General features: G+C 36.6%; 1 protein-coding gene across 1 annotated transcript; it reads left to right on the top strand.

Annotated features, from left to right (window-relative positions):
- The first annotated feature begins 3,855 nt into the window (after positions 1-3,855).
- LOC149151181 (peroxidase A2-like) lies at positions 3,856-18,088 on the top strand. The gene is made up of 5 exons (XM_089443083.1): positions 3,856-3,859; positions 8,998-9,203; positions 9,290-9,469; positions 15,572-15,751; positions 17,514-18,088. The coding sequence occupies exons 1-5, from the start codon at positions 3,856-3,858 to the stop codon at positions 18,024-18,026; spliced, it is 1,083 nt and encodes a 360-aa protein (XP_089299209.1). The 3' UTR covers positions 18,027-18,088.
- The last annotated feature ends 1,152 nt before the right edge of the window (positions 18,089-19,240 follow it).

Below are 19,240 nucleotides of genomic sequence, written 5' to 3'. Positions count from 1 at the left end.
CAAAGGGGACATATTGCGGGCCCACTCCAATTCCTCTTTTGAAGATTTTCCCATGTAAGATTCTTGTTATGAAAGACCAACCAAGCAAATAAAATGATCTTAAGGGGGCAACCAGTTTTCCATAATGAGAGAGGGAATATGTGAGACATTTGTTCAGATTCAGTAAGAAGAAGAATTTGGTAGATGTGCTTAACATTTACAGAAGATCTGCCACCAAGCCCCTTCCATATCAGGAATTCCTCATCCGCTAAACGAAAGATACCTCTATCCCTCATAGCTGATGTAATCAAATTCCATTGAAGTCCCAGAGCATCATTTAAACCCAATTCACATGCTGATTTCCATATAGGAATTGCACCTTCCCATTTGCGTATGGTCTTGTCCTAGAAAAGAATGCCCCTACTGTGCAAAGTCTCTAGTAACTAATGAGAAATGAGAATAGGCCCTTCCCCACTAGCAATGGCGTCCAGATCAATAATAATTTTTTTCCCCGACTGAAATTTCCAAATCAAATTTTGGAGGAAGAAGTATTCAATTTTGTGAAAACTTCTCCAAATAGCAGAGTCGTGAGAGGACCCAATGGTTCCATGTCTATACCAATAAGTGATGTCTTTCTTATCCATATACTTAGACCTGATGGCATTGCTCCAAAGTGAGTCCCCCATTACAACCTTCCACATGGATTTACAAAGAAGTGCTTTACAGAACAAGTTTAAGTCCATGATGCCCTATCCCCCCATATTTTTTGGGCGAGCCAACATCGCTAGCTTTGATAGATGATATTTATTCTATTCTTTGCGACCTCCCCAAATGAAGTTAGCAGTCATTCTGTTAAGACTGTTGATAATGGATGCAGGAATGAAAAAAATGTGCCCAGTAGACCATAATTTGAACCAGCATGGCTTGGGTCAATATTGCACGACCCCCTATTAACAAGCATTTGTATTCCCATCCCGCGATTTTCTTATAAAATCGATCAGAAATCCATGACCAATCAACAACGGAATATCTAACAGATTTCAGATTGAAACCAAGGTATTTCAGTCCATGCTTGATAGGAAAAGCTTTAATGTTGAAAAGTTGAGTAAGGAAGGAAACAAGATCCCCGTGAATACTCTCAACATGAAAGGACGATTTTCCCTCATTAACACACATTCTGGTAGCCTTTTAAAACCGCTCCAGGATTCCATGTAAGCATATCCATGATGCTTTGTAAAGCATCACCAATAGAAGAATATCATCTACAAATAAACTATGAGATATGACAATGCTTCCGCTGATAGGAAGTGGACGACATCTATTTTCTTGAATGGCCCTTTTTATGTGTAGACTCAAAGGGGAGAGATAATCTGGATTTGGAAGTGAAGCGAGTGATATTCCTTGTGCAATTACAGGCCTTGTTGGAAGAAGCCGATTCTGTAATTGAAATGTCGTAGTCTAACGAGCTGGAGGAATTGCCCAAAAAATTATGGAAATTTTTGGTTATATTTAGAGAAAATCTTGCAAGGATTTTTCTAGATTTTAGTTATAGTTGTTAAACTTCAAAATTTTAAGTGCCCTTGACATTTTTGATGGTGCTGAATCTATTTCCACCATCAAAAACATGATTCAAACACTGCCTCTACAAGATTTTTTGAATTTTTTTTTTGCCTAATTCCAACTACTTTTAACTGTCCGACCAATTCCTTAGTAAACCACTATTGAAATCAATCAGCGGAGAACCTGAAAAAGTGTCAGCGCTGCCATGTCTTTTATCGAGAACAACCCTGTTGAAAGGTAAGACAAGGTTGCAGTGCCATTTTGAAGTGGATGATAAATTAAATACTAGATTTAAGAAAAACGGCCAACACAATCTCTGAGTTTCACGTTTCAATTCAACAACTATGTTATTTTGTGTTTATATTTTTATTATTTTTCTTTTAAAATAGATAACTCTCGGAGTAAGTCCTGGGGGTAGGATTAAACAAAGGTGTTAGATAATGGTTATACTTTATAATCTGCACAGATGATCAAATGTGTTATTAAAAAAAATTTGGAATATCAATTATCAAGTATTGCATAAATAATATTAAGATGATATTTTATCAAGGATAAAGTTATATATATTGAATTTAGGCTTCTGTGATCTATATCAAGTTTGAGAGAAGATTTTTCGGCGAAAATCACATCGGGATGCTTTTGTCGAAGCGTTGCGAACCAACCAGTGGGATTCATTGTGAGAGGAATCTTCTCTCAGAAATGGTTATATATATATATATATATATATATATATATATATATATATATATATATATATATATATATATATAGTTAAATATTTTGAAAATTCTAGGCCGACGGTCAGCCGTGGCTCCTTGTCGGATAGATATAAAATATCGCGATTGATCTCAAGTTAAAAGTCGTCGGCTGAGTACCGGGTTTCGCGTGAGGGAAAGCACTACTTTCACCCATAAAGTTAAAAGTCACCGGCTGAGTACCGGGTTTCGTGTGAGGGAAGGCACTATTTCAACCCTAAGTTTACAAGTCAGTGGCTGAGTACCGGGTTTCGTGTGAGGGAAGGCATTATTTTCACCCATAAATCACCCGATGGATCATTAATTGTCTCATCTCAATGAGTTATGTTAATTGATTTGGGATTAAATATCAGACACCATGTTATAAGTCAAAAGTCAATAATTAGTTTATTCATTTTACATATTGTTTTATTCTCATTTAATAAAATACTTTTTCAATGTGAAAAGGTACTAACATGGTTTTCTAATTATGAGGCAACATATTTTCACAGTGGTGGGTCTTACAATTACACCCCCTAGATTAAGTTAGTTATTAGTTTGTTCTGAACTATCGCGTGGATTACATTGATTCTTTCCATCGCATAGTTTCTGGATTGGATTTGCATTGACTGGATGTGCCAGCGCACAGGTGATCACTTGACTTTTTAGCAGAATACGTAGCCCATTGTTAGCAGTCTTGTGAGGTATATTATACAGTAAACTCTACACAATGTTTCAAGGATAGTGTCATGTCATTTCGAGTGAAATGAATCATCATGGCTTTTGGATGTGTTGACACCTAATCCTCTGCGGTTGGGTGAACTTGGAATGTGAACAGTCATCAGAAGATGAACTGAGCAGTCACATTCTTGTATATAACAATAGCTACCTAGTGTAATAAAATGAATCAGTTTTTCTGAGTTTTCTGCCAAACTGGAGTTACTCCTGGCCTGACATGGTATCAGAGCCAGTTCTAAAAATAGTCGTAACTCCCTTCAGTTTTGCTACTGTGGGTTGTACGCTGGCTTGAGCTCTATCCTCAAACGCCTCTGTCATTATGTCCACTGAGCGCTCCTCTGCCTCTGTCCTGAAATGATTTGCCACTGCCATATTCCCTTCTGTCCTGATGATGGCCTGTCCGAGCTCATTTCGCTTCTATGCTAAAATCTCTGTCGAAACTCTGCAAATCTCGTTCATTCCTGAATACATCTGTTGAAGGGTGTCACTGCATGCTGTGCTGAAGGGGTCGTATTCTGTGTTGAGACATTTGTTGAGACATTGTGTTGAGGTGTTGTGTTGTTTGGATGATCGACATCGGACCTACTACTTTGTTCGATTCCATTGGCATTCTCATCAATTTTGGCTGCCGTCGCTGCGTCTTGAACGCCGAACAACGATTGAGGAATTTGTTCAATTCTAAGCGGCATTAATGCTATTGCTTCAGGGGTTGCCTCATCCATTTCTGTAGTCATCTGCTCTTGCATACCCGTGGTTCTTTTCACCCTGGTTCGAAGCGTGGTGGTCTCTGTCAACAATGCTACAGTAACTAAGGCTCTCGAATTGCACAAGATCAAAGTCGGCAATGGGTTATATTCAAGACTTCAGCAATAAATGGTGAAGGCATGTTTTGAAGGATTGGATTGGTTAAGCAATACGCTTAAAGCTGGCGGGAGATACTTTTTAACATGAATTTTCTCAATGGTACGGACTATCCTAAAATGCGTCCCATATATAACAGTTCATATATATGCGTGTGAAAAGTTGTCCAGACGTGCGTTATTTACCAAATTCAATCCTATAGCTTTAATTGCAAAATTTTTTGATAGATCTTTTGGAGTTGAGGCTGTCATGCAGTGCTCCTTTTTTTTTGAGATAATGGTGCTGACAAAGACCTGAATAGCTATATGCGGTGTTCTTTTTATTTGAGATAGCGGTGCTGAATTAATGCCTGTTGCTGTGGCTTATATTAAAGCGGTGCTGAATTAATGCGTGGTTTATATATGTTTTGAATGCGCTGTCCCATTGAACTGTGGCTTGAATGATGTTGACCAGCGTTTGAGTTTTGGACGCCTGATGATTGACCAGCATATATATATATATATATATATATATATATATATATATATATATATATATATATATATATATATATGACCATCTTGCTTGAGTAAATTTTTGGACGCTTTTTGAATAGTTTGTAGATATGGAATATGGTGGATATATTATATGAGGATCCTTGGAGGGATTTGAAGAAACAATACATAAAAGTGTTTGAATTTTTTTTTTGCCCTTTTGAGTACAATTTCACTGTATATCAACAGAAGTATTTTTACAGAATGCATTCAATCATCTCTATGGTAGGAATAGTTCTCACTGGCAAGGAGAACTATCTTGAATGGTCCCGGATGATAAAACATACCCTCATCTTCAATGAGTTGTGGAAGGGAGTGTGTGTCGGAGAAGGAGACAATGACCCAGTGCAGCCTACATTAGACAAAGAGCTCGTCATTTGGGAAAACAAGAACAACAAAGCCTATGCATTAATCACAGCATCTGTAAATGAAGAGGTGAGTCGCCATATTTCATCATATTCAACTGCCTTTGAAGCTTTACAAAAGCTGAAAGAACTCTATGACTCACATTCTGCACTTGAAGTTGTTCAGCTCATGATTAAACTCTTCACTCTTGAACTGAAAAATAATGATCCTCTTGCTCTTGCATCTGAAGTAAATTCTATAATGCATGATATTAAATCCACTAAGGTTGAGTTGGATATCCCTCTTATTGCTTTTCTCAAGGCACTCTATCCTACCTACTCCAATTATCTTGAGTCTTTACAAGCAAATGGAAATCTTAAAGATATAACCTTTGACTCTCTTGTGAAAAAGTTTGCTGAAAGAGAGAAAGCCTTTGGAAAGAAGACAGTTCCTGAATCTTCTGAAGAGACTGTGTGCCTTGCTCATAACGAAAAGCATCCTGCTCAAGATTCTAGAAGAGGAAGAGGTGGACGAAGAGGAAGAGGAAGATACTTCAGAGGAAGGGGGGGCAGACATTCTCAAGGAGAAAAGGCAGACTTACATTGCATTCGCTGCAAACGAAATGGATCGCATGATGCTTCTACATGCAAGCTACCATGGGACAAAATTGAGCAGAAAAGAAACCAGCAGAAAGGTAAAACTGATGATACAAACAAAGGTAAATCACCTGAATCCGCTCACTATATTGAGGCACAATGTAACATTGGAGTAAATGAAGATTTGTTTAATTCTTCACTTACTTCTTCGAAAAATGATTGGTTGCTTGATTCAGGAGCAACCTGTCATATGACTCATAAAAAAGATTTTTTTGAAGATTTCACTGACAATGTTGATGGAGCAGTATACTTTGCAGATCAGTCAAAAATCAAGCCATCAGGGCTTGGCACAATCAGGCTTAAACTGCCTGGTCTTCCAGACTTTCTTCTGGATCATGTTCTATATCTCCCATAGCTCAAGAGAAACTTGCTGTCCTTGGTCCACATCCGCTAGCAAGGTCACTCCATTCATATGTTTGATGGCAAGCTTGAGGTAAGAAAAGCATCTGACCACTCATTTGTCATGAGGGGAATAGAAGAAGAAAGGCTTCTCAAACTGCAAGGAACCTCTGCTCATGCACAACATTTCTCATATATTTGTCATCATGAAGAAGGTACACTTCCATCAAGTTTATTATGGCATGCTAGATTTGGACATTTAAACTATGACAGTCTCCGCTTATTGAAGAAAAATGGTGTTGCTGGTTTGCCTACAATTCCTAGGAAACATAAGCAATGTGATGCTTGCATTCTAGGAAAGCATATCAAACAATCTTTTCATGATTCACATTCAAGAGCACATAGGAAGCTTGAACTCATTCATTCAGATTTATGTGGTCCAATGCCTGTTCCTTCTGCAAATGGAAATAAATATATCATGAAATTTATTGATGATTACACCGGAATGTGTTGGGTTTATTTATTGAAGAACAAATCTGATGCTTTTCAAACATTCAAGAATTTTCATAAATGGATTGAAAATGATACACAATCTCATATTGGGTCTATTCGCACTGATAATGGAAAAGAATATACATCAAATGAATTTGAAAACTATCTTCGCCAACATGGGATCAAACATCAAACAACTGTGCCTTATAATCCCCAACAGAATGGTGTAGCTGAAAGAATGAATAGAACAATCTTGAATATGGTACGATCCATGCTTTTCTTCAAAAATGTAAAGATAATGTTTTGGGCTGATGCTGTTCTATGTGCTGCATATATAAAGAATAGATGTCCATCTAATGCTATAAGAAACAAGACTCCTTATGAATTGTGGTATGGACATGTTCCTTCGGTAAAACATCTCAAGATCTTTGGTTCCACTTGTTATGCTTTGATACCAAAGGTACATAGAAACAAACTTGGTGCTAGAAGTCATAAGTGTATCTTCCTGGGGTATTCAAACACCTCTAAAGCATACCGCCTCTATGATGAAGTAAATAAAAAGTTTGTTGTATCTAGAGATGTCATTTTTCTTGAATCATCCAAATCTGACAATGTTGTTGAGAGGCAACTTGATTGCTTGGATAGATTCACAAAAACGAAATCATTTCAAGAATTTGATAATCAGATTCCACATCTTGAAGGGGGGATTCCTATACTACAACAACATGTGGAATCTTCTTCTGAAGAACGATCTCCTCTGCATGAAACTCCAACAACGGATGATGCTTTAAGTGATGTAATTGATAGAATTGGGAGACTCAATCTTGATTCAATCCCAACTCAATCAACAGAGCAGCCTGGACCATCTCAGAAAGGTCCCCCAAAGTGGCTGACAAAGACACTTGAAAGTGTTCATCCTGATGAAATTGGAAAAACAGGAACCAGAAATTCAAACCGACAAGATGGAGGTGATGTAGATGACTCTAATTCGCCTGTTGATATGGATGTTACTTATGATTGTGAATTGAATTTGTCTACAGATTTTGAACCAACTTCCTTCAAAGAAGCTGCTTCTCATGATGAATGGAAAGAAGTGATGAAAAAGGAGTATGATGCCCTCATAAAGAATGGCACTTGGAAGCTGGTTGATCCTCCATTTGGAACCAAACCAATTGGCTGCAAGTGGGTCTACAAGAACAAATACAAAGCTGATGGCTCACTTGACAAGCACAAAGCTAGGCTTGTGGCAAAAGGTTTTGCATAGAAGGAAGGGGTCGATTATGAGGAAAATTTTGCCCCCACAGCAAAATGGGCCACCATCCGGACACTCTTTGCACTAGCAGCTCAGAACAGTTGGAAAGTCCATCAAATGGATGTAAAAACTGCATTCCTGAATGGAGATCTAAAAGAGAATGTTTTTATGTCCCAGCCTGAAGGATTTGCTGTGAAAGGACATGAAAAAAAAGTATGCAAACTTGTGAAGTCCTTGTATGGCCTCAAACAAGCACTGCGAGCCTGGTATGAAAAACTAACTGAGCATCTTCTGAAACTCAACTTCAATCATTTTGATGTTGATGATGCAACTTTATTTGTCAAGAAAGTTGGCAAAACAGTTGTATATCTTGTGGTATATGTAGATGATCTTTTAATGACAGGGAACAATGAAAGCTACATTGCATCCATAAAGAAGGAATTGGGAAAAAGTTTTGAAATGACTGATTTGGGCTATGTTCATTACTATCTTGGCATTGAAGTAACCCAACATCCAAAATCCATATTTCTTTCTCAAAAGAAATACATTGGAGATTTGTTAAACAGATTTGGCATGACAGAGTGCAATCCTCTTTCTACTCCAATGGAAGAAAACTTAAAGCTCACATCTATTGAAGGAAAGGAATTTGAGGATGCAACAAAGTATATACAACTTGTAGGAAGTCTCATCTACCTCACTACTACCAGACCAGACATTTCATTTGCTGTTGGAATCATCTCCAGGTTTATGCAAAAGCCTTGTGAGGGACATTGGTCTGCTGCAAAAAGAGTTCTAAGGTACTTGAAGGGAACTCAAGACCTTGGAATCAAGTATACACAGGTGGACGACTTCAACTTGATTGGATACTCTGATTTAGACTTCAATGGAGACAAAGAAACTGGGGTATCTACTTCATGATATGCTATGAGTCTTGGATCAGGAGCTGTCTCTTGGAGATCACACAAACAATCAGTTCCAATAGATTCCACAAAAGAAGCAGAATACGTGGCAGCAGCTGAAGCAACGAAAGAAATTGTGTGGCTCAAGAAAATTCTTGAAGATTTGCAGGTAAAACAAGTACAATCAACTACACTCATGATTGATAACACGTTAGCAATAAAGTTGGCCAAGAATCCAAAGTTCCATGATCGTACAAAGCACATCAATACTAAATATCATCTGATCCGACATCATGTTGAGGCCAAAACAATCCATCTCCGTCATTGTTCCACAAATGAGCAAATTGCAGACATCTTCACCAAAGCACTTGGAAAAGAAAAGCTTGAAAGATTCAGAATGATGCTTGGACTCACCAACATCCCTTCAGATTAAGGGGGGGAATGTTGACACCTAATCCTCTGCGGTTGGGTGAACCTGGAATGTTAACAGTCATCAGAAGATGAATTGAGCAGTCACATTCTTGTATATAACAATAGCTACCTAATGTAATAAAATGAATCAGTTTTTCTGAGTTTTCTGCCAAACTGGAGTTACTCCTGGCCTGACAGGATGGTGTTCAACTCATATTACATGGATTGCATTTGCATTTGCATTCCTTCAATGCACCAGTGCTCAGCTGAGCCTTACCTTTTACCAGAGTACATGCCCCAACGTTACCAATATAGTGGGGCAGGTCATCCAGCAAGCTCTGCAAAACGATTCAAGGATTGCGGCCTCTCTCCTTCGTATGCATTTTCACGACTGCTTCGTTAATGTAAGTAGCAATATGTCTCTTTATTCAGTAGATTTGTACCCAGCGGATTTCTAATACTAATACTTCATTCTCTCATTGATTTCAAGGGCTGTGATGGATCTGTTCTTTTAGATGACACGGCCAATTTTACAGGGGAAAAGACAGCAGTTCCCAACAACAATTCCCTCAGAGGCTTTGATGTTGTGGACAACATCAAGTCTGCACTAGAGAGTGCATGCACCGCAACGGTTTCTTGTGCCATTGCTGCAGAGCAGTCAGTCGTATTGGTCTGTATAGAGATTACAGTTATTTATTTGATTTTATTTGAGTTAGTGTTTTACTTTCTGATATCTCTGATTTTCTGAATTAGATTTCACTGCTTAAAACACTAAAACTCCTAAAAGTTGTTGAGATTTTCTGTTTTAGTCAAATAGGCAAAAATCTCTGAAGGATGACAACAATAGGGATTCAGTTCCTAGATTAGCTCCAGGTTGTTGGGAGGGAGTTAATGCCTCCTATATTTGATGTGAGGGAGTTATGAGGCTGTTAGATTCTCTATGCTATATAACAGGCAGTCATTCGGATGATTTGCTAAGAGAGTGTGAGGATTTCATGATGTAATCTCCTAATTTGATTAATAAACTTCTGATGCCTATGTTTGGTGGACGTAGCCCAGATTGGTTGGGTGAACCACGTTAAAAGCTGTGTCTTATGTGCTTGTTTATTTTTCTGCTGTGTGTTTAATTAAGTTTGCTGTGCACCTGATCCAACAATTGGTATCAGAGCATGTTGGAGGTGCTGGTGCAGAGAGGATAGCCTGGATCGTTTGCTGGCAGCGCGCGTGGAGTTGCATATTGCTGGAGCGCGGACTTGTGTTCAACGGAGCGCTGATACCTGGTATTTAAATTGCTGGTGCGTGGTATTTAAAATTCTGGTGCGTATTAAATAGCTGCGTATTAGTGTGCGTGCTGGTGTTTATTTAAAATCTCAGAAAAACGCAAACGCAAATGTGAGAAAAATGATAGAACATGCACCAAATAAATTGTTTTCCAGCGGAAATGTGTATGAAAAATGATAGCACATGAATAGATATGTATGATATCTACCTCGTTTTCTGCCAAGCCCATTTGAATAATTCCAGACGGGTTGTTTGCTGGAAGGTAAGGATTAGCATCATACTCCGTCAACGAAGGAGTTGCGTGTGGCTGTTTTTTTGTGGTGTTAGGCCGTCCATCGATTTCTTTACCCTGAGATCCCAATTCACAATTTTTGATTTTGTTGTATGGAAATTATATCCCAATGAGCAGCTCTCGATGATTTTGTTGTTTGTTGTGCCTCTGGTCTTTTTACCACAGCGTGAATATAATTGAAAAAAAACGGCGTGGCTTTTTCCTGTTTTACCAACCATTGGTATGATATATATTATCACATTGGAACATATAAACAGCGGTGCAAATATACACCAAGAACATAACAGCGTGGATATATATGTTTTTTTGGTATGCGTTGTGCTTTACATGTATATGTGTAAAAAGTTAAAGTGGAAACGCATGTGATATATACCATGCTAAGGTAATGGAAAGTGTAAATGGTGGAGTAAGTTAAAGTGGGTGAACGCGTGTTAAATGGAGGATTAAATGGACATCCATCAAAATACTTGAAACAAAAGTTGATAAAACAAAAAAAAAATTGTTTTTTGCCGGAGGTCTTTATATACTGTAATAAGGCAGTTTTTTTGTTGTGTAAAATCAAAGGCATAGGCAGATTTTTTGTGTAAAATCAAAGGCAAAGGCAATTTTTTTTTTTATTGCTGGTTGGATATTGGAGATTATTGTATTTTTTTTGTTGATGCAGATGGCGAAAACTCAAAGTGCCCGGTTTGAAATTGAGAAATTTAATGGGAAAAATAATTTCGAGATCTGGAAGGTGAAGATGCACGATCTGCTGGTTCAACAAGGTGTGGCAAAAGCACTGTTGGGGAAAAATAAAAGGCCTCCTTCCATGATGGAGGATGAATGGGATGAGATGGACGATAGAGCTCTGAGCGCAATTCGGTTATGTCTGGCGGACGATGTTCTGTTCAACATTGTGTCAGAAAAAACCACCGCAGGCTTGTGGTCGAAGCTTGAGAAGCTCTATATGACAAAATCTTTGACAAATCGGATTCTCCTGAAGCGGAAGCTTTACAGTTTGCGGATGAAAGAAGGTACCTCAATTGTTGATCACCTGAATGTTTTTAATACCTTGTTGGTGCAATTAAACAGTCTAGATGTGAAATTTGATTCAGAGGATAAGGCAATAACTCTATTATGTTCTTTGCCTGAATCCTGGGATCACTTTGTCACTTCCATAAGTTTTAGTACATCAGAAATTCTTGAGTTTGATGATGTTGTTGGAGCCTTGTTGGCTGAGGAGACGAGGAAGAGGTCGAATGCAGACACCTCTACATCAGAGGTAATGATGGCCAGAGGTCGCTCACGAGAGAGACACTCCGGGGGAAAGCATAGCGACTCTCGTTCAAAGTCCAAAGGAAAGAAGCCCAAGGTGAAGTGCTGGCATTGTGGCAAGGCTGGACATCTGAAAAAGGATTGTTGGAAGCGAAAGCAGGCTGCTAAAGAAGGCTCTTCGACAGAAAAGAAGGAAGCCAACACCACAGATACAGGTTCAGTATCTGGTTCAGGTATGAGTGATGAAGTATTGTCAGTTAATGTTTCAAAACATGATCAACATTGGTTGTTAGATTCTGGGGCATCTAACCACATGTGTATACATAGAGATTGGTTTAAAACATATAGATCAATTGATGATGGTGTTGTGTACATGGGTAATGATGTAACATGTAATATTGTGGGAATTGGGAGCATACAACTGCAAATGTTTGATGGGACAACAAAAATATTAACTGATGTGAGGCATGTACCAGATTTAAGGAAAAATTTGATTTCATTAGGAGCACTTGATTCAAATGGATATAAAACTGTAATTCAAGGTGGAGTAATGAAAATTTACAAAGGCATCTTACTAGTTATGAAAGCTAAGAAAGTAGGAATTCTATTCCAGTTAGAAGGTAGAACTGGGTCAGATCATGTGTCTGTGTCTGAACATGATAGTAGTTCCATTCACTTATGGCATCAAAGATTGGGGCATATGAGTGAAAGAGGATTGAAAATTTTGGCTGACCAAAAGTTACTTCCTAATCTAAGATATGGAAAATTGGATTTCTGTAAACATTGTCTGTTTGGTAAACAAAGTAAACAAAAGTTTAAAACAGGCAAACATACTAGTAAAGGCATACTTGATTATATCCATTCAGATGTGTGGGGTCCAGCTCCTACAGCTTCATATGGTGGCTCGTCTTATTTTGTATCATTCATTGATGACTATTCTCGGAAAGTTTGGGTCTACATGTTGAAAAAGAAGTCTGATGTTTTTACAGTTTTCAAGCAGTTTAGAGCATTGGTAGAAAACAACACTGGTAGAACTATAAAATGTTTAAGAACTGACAATGGTGGTGAGTTTTCCTCCAAGGAGTTTGACAGCTATTGCAAGGATGCAGGGATCGAAAGACATAAGACCACGGTTTATACTCCTCAGCAGAATGGAGTTGTTGAACGCATGAACAGGACTCTTCTAGAGAGAGCAAGGTGTATGCTGAGTAACGCCGGGTTGCCGAAGGAGTTGTGGACGGAAGCAGTGGCAACCGCTTGTTATGTGATAAACCGGTCTCCATCAACAGCAATAGACTGCAAGGTTCCGCAAGAGGTATGGACAGGACACCCTTGTGACTATTCTAAACTCAGAGTGTTTGGTTGTGATGCATATGCTCTAGTGCCTAAACATCAGCGAACTAAATTAGATCCAAAGTCTAAAAGGTATATCTTTTTTGGGTATGGTGATGGAACGAAGGGATATAGATTGTGGGATCCTACTACCCACAAAATCATCATCAACAGAGATGTAAAGTTTAATGAATCCTCTCTTGTACAATTAGATGTAGATAGAAGATTGAAACAGGATGATGTATCTGATTTCCAGCATATTCAGTTTGACAGCATTTCTAATGATAGTCATAACGACCATAGTTCAGATTCTAGTCATGAACAAGTTTCAGAATCAGATTATGAACAGGGTTCAGATGGAGGACATGAACAGGTCTCAGATGGCGATCATGAAGAAATTCCTACAGTTGATAGACAGCCAATTGTGGAAGCACCAGAAACATTCTTAAGGAGGTCTACAAGGATTAAACGCCGTCCGAGAAGGTATGATGATCATGTTACTTCAGTTGCTTTGATCGCTAATGATGATGAACCTTTGTGTTATCAGGAAGCTGTAGAAGGTTCAAATAGTGACAAATGGAAAGCAGCCATGAAGGAAGAAATGATGGCCTTAGGTAAGAATGGTACATGGGATCTGGTTGAACTTCCCAAAGGCAAGAAAACTGTGGGATTCAAGTGGGTGCTCAAGCTGAAATGGGGTGTGAATGATACGGAAGACAGGTACAAAGCTCGGCTGGTTGCAAAAGGGTTTTCTCAGAAAGCTGGCATAGACTTTCATGAGATATTTTCACCAGTGGTTAAAATTGTTTCAATTAGAATTGTGTTAGCATTAGTGGCTTTGTTTGATTTGGAGTTGCAGCAGTTAGATGTTAAGACTGCATTTCTACATGGTGATTTAGATGAGGAAATATATATGGAACAACCGGAAGGGTTTGTTCAGCATCGCAATGCGAAATTTGTCTGCAGGCTCAAGAAGTCATTATATGGCCTGAAGCAGTCGCCTCGGCAGTGGTATAAGAAGTTTGATTCTTTCATGTTGAGTCAGAAATATGTAAGAAGTGAATATGATCATTGTGTTTACTTTAAGCAGTTAAATAATGGCATGTTCATTATCTTAGTGTTATATGTTGATGATATGCTTTTAGCAAGCAAAAGCATTGAAGAAATCAACAGGTTGAAGACTCAGATGGCAAGGACGTTTGATATGAAAGATCTAGGAGCGGCAAGACAGATTTTGGGCATGGAGATTTTCAGAGACAGGGGCAATGGTAAGCTGTGGCTATCACAACAGAAGTATGTTGAGAAAATACTTTTGAGGTTTGGTATGAATAATGTGAAGCCTGTGTCAGTCCCTTTAGCTTCCCATTTTAAGCTTTCTTCGAGTTTATGTCCTAATACAGATGAAGAAAAGGATTATATGTTTCGAATTCCTTATGCCAATGTAGTAGGATGTTTGATGTATGCGATGGTGTGTACGCGACCAGATATTTCTCATGCAGTTGGGGTTGTCAGCAGGTACATTGCAAATCCGGGTAAAGAACACTGGTCAGCAGTGAAATGGGTGCTTCGGTACTTGAGAGGCACAAGTAGTTATTGTATTTCTTACAATAAGAGTAGTGAATTTGTTTGCGGATATGTTGATTCCGATTTTGCAGGTGATTTGGATAAGAGAAGATCAACTTCAGGGTACGTCTTTACTCTTGCAGGTGGAGCTATAAGCTGGATGTCAAAGCTACAGAACATTGTTGCTTTGTCCACTACTGAAGCAGAATACATTGCTGCTTCTCATGCTTGCAAAGAGGCGGTTTGGTTGAAAGGTTTGCTTGGTGAGTTTGGTAGGTTACAGGATAACATCAGGTTACTTTGTGACAGTCAAAGTGCAATACATTTGGCTAAGAATCCGGCCTATCATAGTAAGTCAAAGCATATTCCAATCAAATATCATTTTGTAAGACAGGTTATCACTGAAAGGGGAGTTTCTCTTGAAAAGGTGCATACAAAGGAGAACTGTGCAGACATGTTCACGAAACTAGTTTTGTTGGAGAAGCTACGCTGGTGTTTGGCTTCTCTTGGCTTGCAGAAAAGATAAAATAATAATAACAGGGCATCAGGCGAATTGTTGTCAAGGTGGAGATTGTTGAGATTTTCTGTTTTAGTCAAATAGGCAAAAATCTCTGAAGGATGACAACAATAGGGATTCAGTTCCTAGATTAGCTCCAGGTTGTTGGGAGGGAGTTAATGCCTCCTATATTTGATGTGAGGGAGTTATGAGGCTGTTAGATTCTCTATGCTATATAACAGGTAGTCATTCGGATGATTTGCTAAGAGAGTGTGAGGATTTCATGATGTAATCTCCTAATTTGATTAATAAACTTCTGATGCCTATGTTTGGTGGACGTAGCCCAGATTGGTTGGGTGAACCACGTTAAAAGTTGTGTCTTATGTGCTTGTTTATTTTTCTGCTGTGTGTTTAATTAAGTTTGTTGTGCACCTGATCCAACAAAAGTGAAGATATATAGAAGTTGCGTAACATGATCACCATAAAACTCCTAAAAGCGAAGATATATAGAAGTTGTGTAACATGATCACCATAACAATCAAATGGTGCAGTCTGGCGGTCCATCGTGGACTATACAGTTGGGAAGACGGGACAGCACCACTGCCAACGCAACTCTTGCAAACACGGCCATCCCTGCACCAACTGACAACCTCTCGAACATCACAACAAAGTTTCAGGATGTGGGACTCTCGCTAACGGATGTAGTTGCTTTGTCACATATTCCTCAACTTGTGTTTCAACCAATTTTGCTTTGAACGGATGGAGACGATTTTTACCCATTCTATTTTATTGGAGACGATTTTTACACATATTCTATTTTATTTTCATAGGTAGTCGTGTAGAAAGCTACAAGTAATAAGAAAGTAAGTTTTGTTATCAATTCTGGTCTCTGGAATTTTGGTATTTGGAATCTATTTGTAAGTAGATTTACCAGTGTATAGGTGTGTAGGTATAGGGTTTCAGAATTTTTGTTTTTCAATTAAAAAATACATAGACAGACGAGAAAGAGATATTAATAAATTCTTATATTTTTAGTCATTTTTAACCTAAAAAAATTATATTAAAGTTTAATTTTAATTTAGTTGTGAATTAATTTTTATGTTTATTTATTTTAAAATATAATTTCTAGAATTTTTAATTTAAATATTAATAATTATTAAGTGAATGGAGAGATTTAACGTATACTAAATATTCTAAAATATTCTTAATAGTAGGTACATATTAGAGATTGAAATTTATCTTTAAAATAGTTATGTCATTTCTACACTTCCAATTAAATTGATTAATTATCATATGTACAAGTTTCATATGAAATGAATGAGTTATGACTTTTAGAGCAAGTGTTATTTATAAGCCAAGGCATTGGGCTATAGTACTGTAACAAATTTTATTTACAAATATAAAATCTCTAGAGGTAAGAATCTTGTAACATATTATTATAAACATATACATGTTTAGCTGATATATTAATTTTTGTGATATTTTTCTTATAATTAATAATAATTTAAAATAAAGTTATAATTTAGTTATTTTGTATATTTTTAATTTTAAAGTTTTGTAATAGCTTGATGTTTATGGGTGTTTATTGAGATTTAACTCATTTAATTTATATAGCTAAGCTAATTTTATTTCAAGTATTTCAACAATACCACATACTCTTCATAGCCTTAAGTGTTAGTTCAAATGGCCGCTAGTTAGTACTTTTGTTATGGGGAGATTCATTGGTTCAAACTCTGTGACACTCTGGCAGTTAGGCTCCATGTTTTAGTTAGCTTCTAGGTCATATTCCATGTTTGAGTTAGCTGAATTCACCAATCTATGGAAACCATGAAACACATAAAAATAAAAATTTTAAAAACAAAAATAAAAGCTTTTCATAACCATTATTATAAAATAATAATAAAAAAATGTAAAATAATGACAATAATAATAAATAAGATTAAAAAAAATTCACTCGTGAATAAGATATTTTCCTTGGTGTAAGGCTAATCTAATTCAATAAACTCCAGATGTGGTTCAATTGTTTAGTGAGAAGGTTTGGTCCCTACAACCCTTATGGGCTAATGGTTTGGTCCCACAACTAGTGTGTTCAATTCATGGCACATTTTCTTTAGTTAAAAAAAAAAAAAAAAATCTTAATTCAGGCTTACGTGATTTAAATTTTAAGTAAAAGTCCTAAAACAGAATTTTTGCCAACTCCTTTCGAACCATCCAATATGATAGTCAAGACAAGATGAAAAAACAGATTTAGACAGAAAACTTAAATAAATTTACATAAAAATACCTCCTCCTGTGTTACATTCATTTCATAGATTCAATGCCTTCTCCTTTGTTACAGTCATTTCACAGATTCAAAGTCTTTGTGTGCATCTATAAATTTACATAAGAATGCCTCCTCCTGTGTTACATTCATTTCATAGATTCAATGCCTTCTCCTTTGTTACAGTCATTTCACAGATTCAAAGTCTTTGTGTGCATCTATAAATTTGGTATTTACTGTATTCAGGGGCGCACACAATCGGACAAGCTCGCTGCACAGTGTTCAGCAGCAGACTTTACAATTTCAGCGGAACGGGCAATCCGGATCCGACGCTGAATTCATCTTATCTATCCACCCTGCAAAGCACGTGCCCACTGAATGGTAACGGGAGCATCCTAACACCACTTGATCCGGGCACTCCAAACACCTTCGACAACAACTATTACATAAATCTCCAAAATGAAATGGGACTGCTCCAGTCAGATCAAGAACTGCTTAACACAACGGGAGCCAGCACCATTTCTATCGTGAATGACTACACCAGTAGTCAGACTGATTTTTTCTCCAATTTCTCCAACTCAATGATCAACATGGGAAACATAAGTCCTCTAACGGGGACAAGCGGAGAAATCCGCCTGAACTGCAGTAAGGTCAATAGCAATCAGAATCTGGTTAGAGAATCGTGGGCTCAATATGTTTCTAATTTGCTCAACATCATAGAGCAGTATCAATCTGCTTCACAGTGAAAAGCTTTCAGGCGGAGCTCTGTGCAACATTTCGGGCATGTCGGTAGAGTCTAAAAACATATTATTCACATTAATTTACTCTTTCTAAAGTTAAATACAGTATGTCACAGAGCTTTATTACTGCATTTGGCAAAAACCCGTAAGAACTTGTTTATGCACTAATAGGATCGAATGGAGTGGAATTTATGAAAAAAATATTATATGTAAAATTGGCACCCTTTTGATTTTTAATATATTTTATTTTTAGGTGGTATTTAATGTTAATTTTTCCGTACAAGTTTTTATTTGTCAAGTTGTTTGTGATCTTCTAGCCTTGATTTGCTCCATCTATTAAGTTTGATCCTGGATTTTTTTGACGGAGTGAATTTATGACTATTCCATTAAGTTTGATCTGGGCCACCTTGTTGTGCAAGTAAGAATTGACAATCTTTATGTATAAGTTAACTCAAATTATTATGTTCAATTAGGCATTTATATTTTGTTTACTTATTTATAATATAAAATAGAAGTGAAAAACTTAAAATGTTATATAATTATTAAATAAATATGAATAAATAAGATATAATAAATATGAATCAAAGAGATATAATTAATAAATAAATATATGTGAATGAGATTTTGGTTTAATTCAGTATTTATATTTTATTTATTTTTAATATAAAAAGTTAAATATGGAGGTAATAGGAATAAGATTAATATAATAAAAAAATTGTGTTAAAAAATGTGGTTTATATAGTTTTTTAAAAATGAGGTAATAAGTAAAAGATTGATATAATAAAAAAAAAAAGGTGTTGGAAAAAGTGGCTTATGTGGTTTTTAAAAACTGAGGTAATAAGTATAAGATTAATATAAAAATAAAAAGTTTGTGTTAAAACATGTGGTTTTTTTTTTAAATAATGTTTAAAATTAATGAAATTTATTTAATAATATAAAATAAAATATATATTTCTAATTAAAATAAATATATAAATATTTATATAAATAAATATTTGATTTAAAATAAAGATAATTATTAAAAAAAATAAATTATTTTAATGATTTGAGATAAGTGTAGATTGGGGATTCAAAGTGGTGAATTAGATTAATCTGGTTTTATTTTTAATGTCATATATTATTGAGATTTGTAGATGGAATCACTATAAGATTGTTGATAAAGGTATTTCTATACATGTAATTATGAGTAGGTTTTATTTCTACTACTTTAATTTAGGTTC

Source organism: Pinus tabuliformis, chromosome 9, assembly GCF_031772625.1.
Source record: "Pinus tabuliformis cultivar Carrire ecotype Pingquan chromosome 9, CPIR1, whole genome shotgun sequence".
Classification (NCBI taxonomy): domain Eukaryota; kingdom Viridiplantae; phylum Streptophyta; class Pinopsida; order Pinales; family Pinaceae; genus Pinus; species Pinus tabuliformis.
Note: the sequence above shows the minus strand (reverse complement) of the source record. Positions and strands in the feature narration are given on the sequence as shown.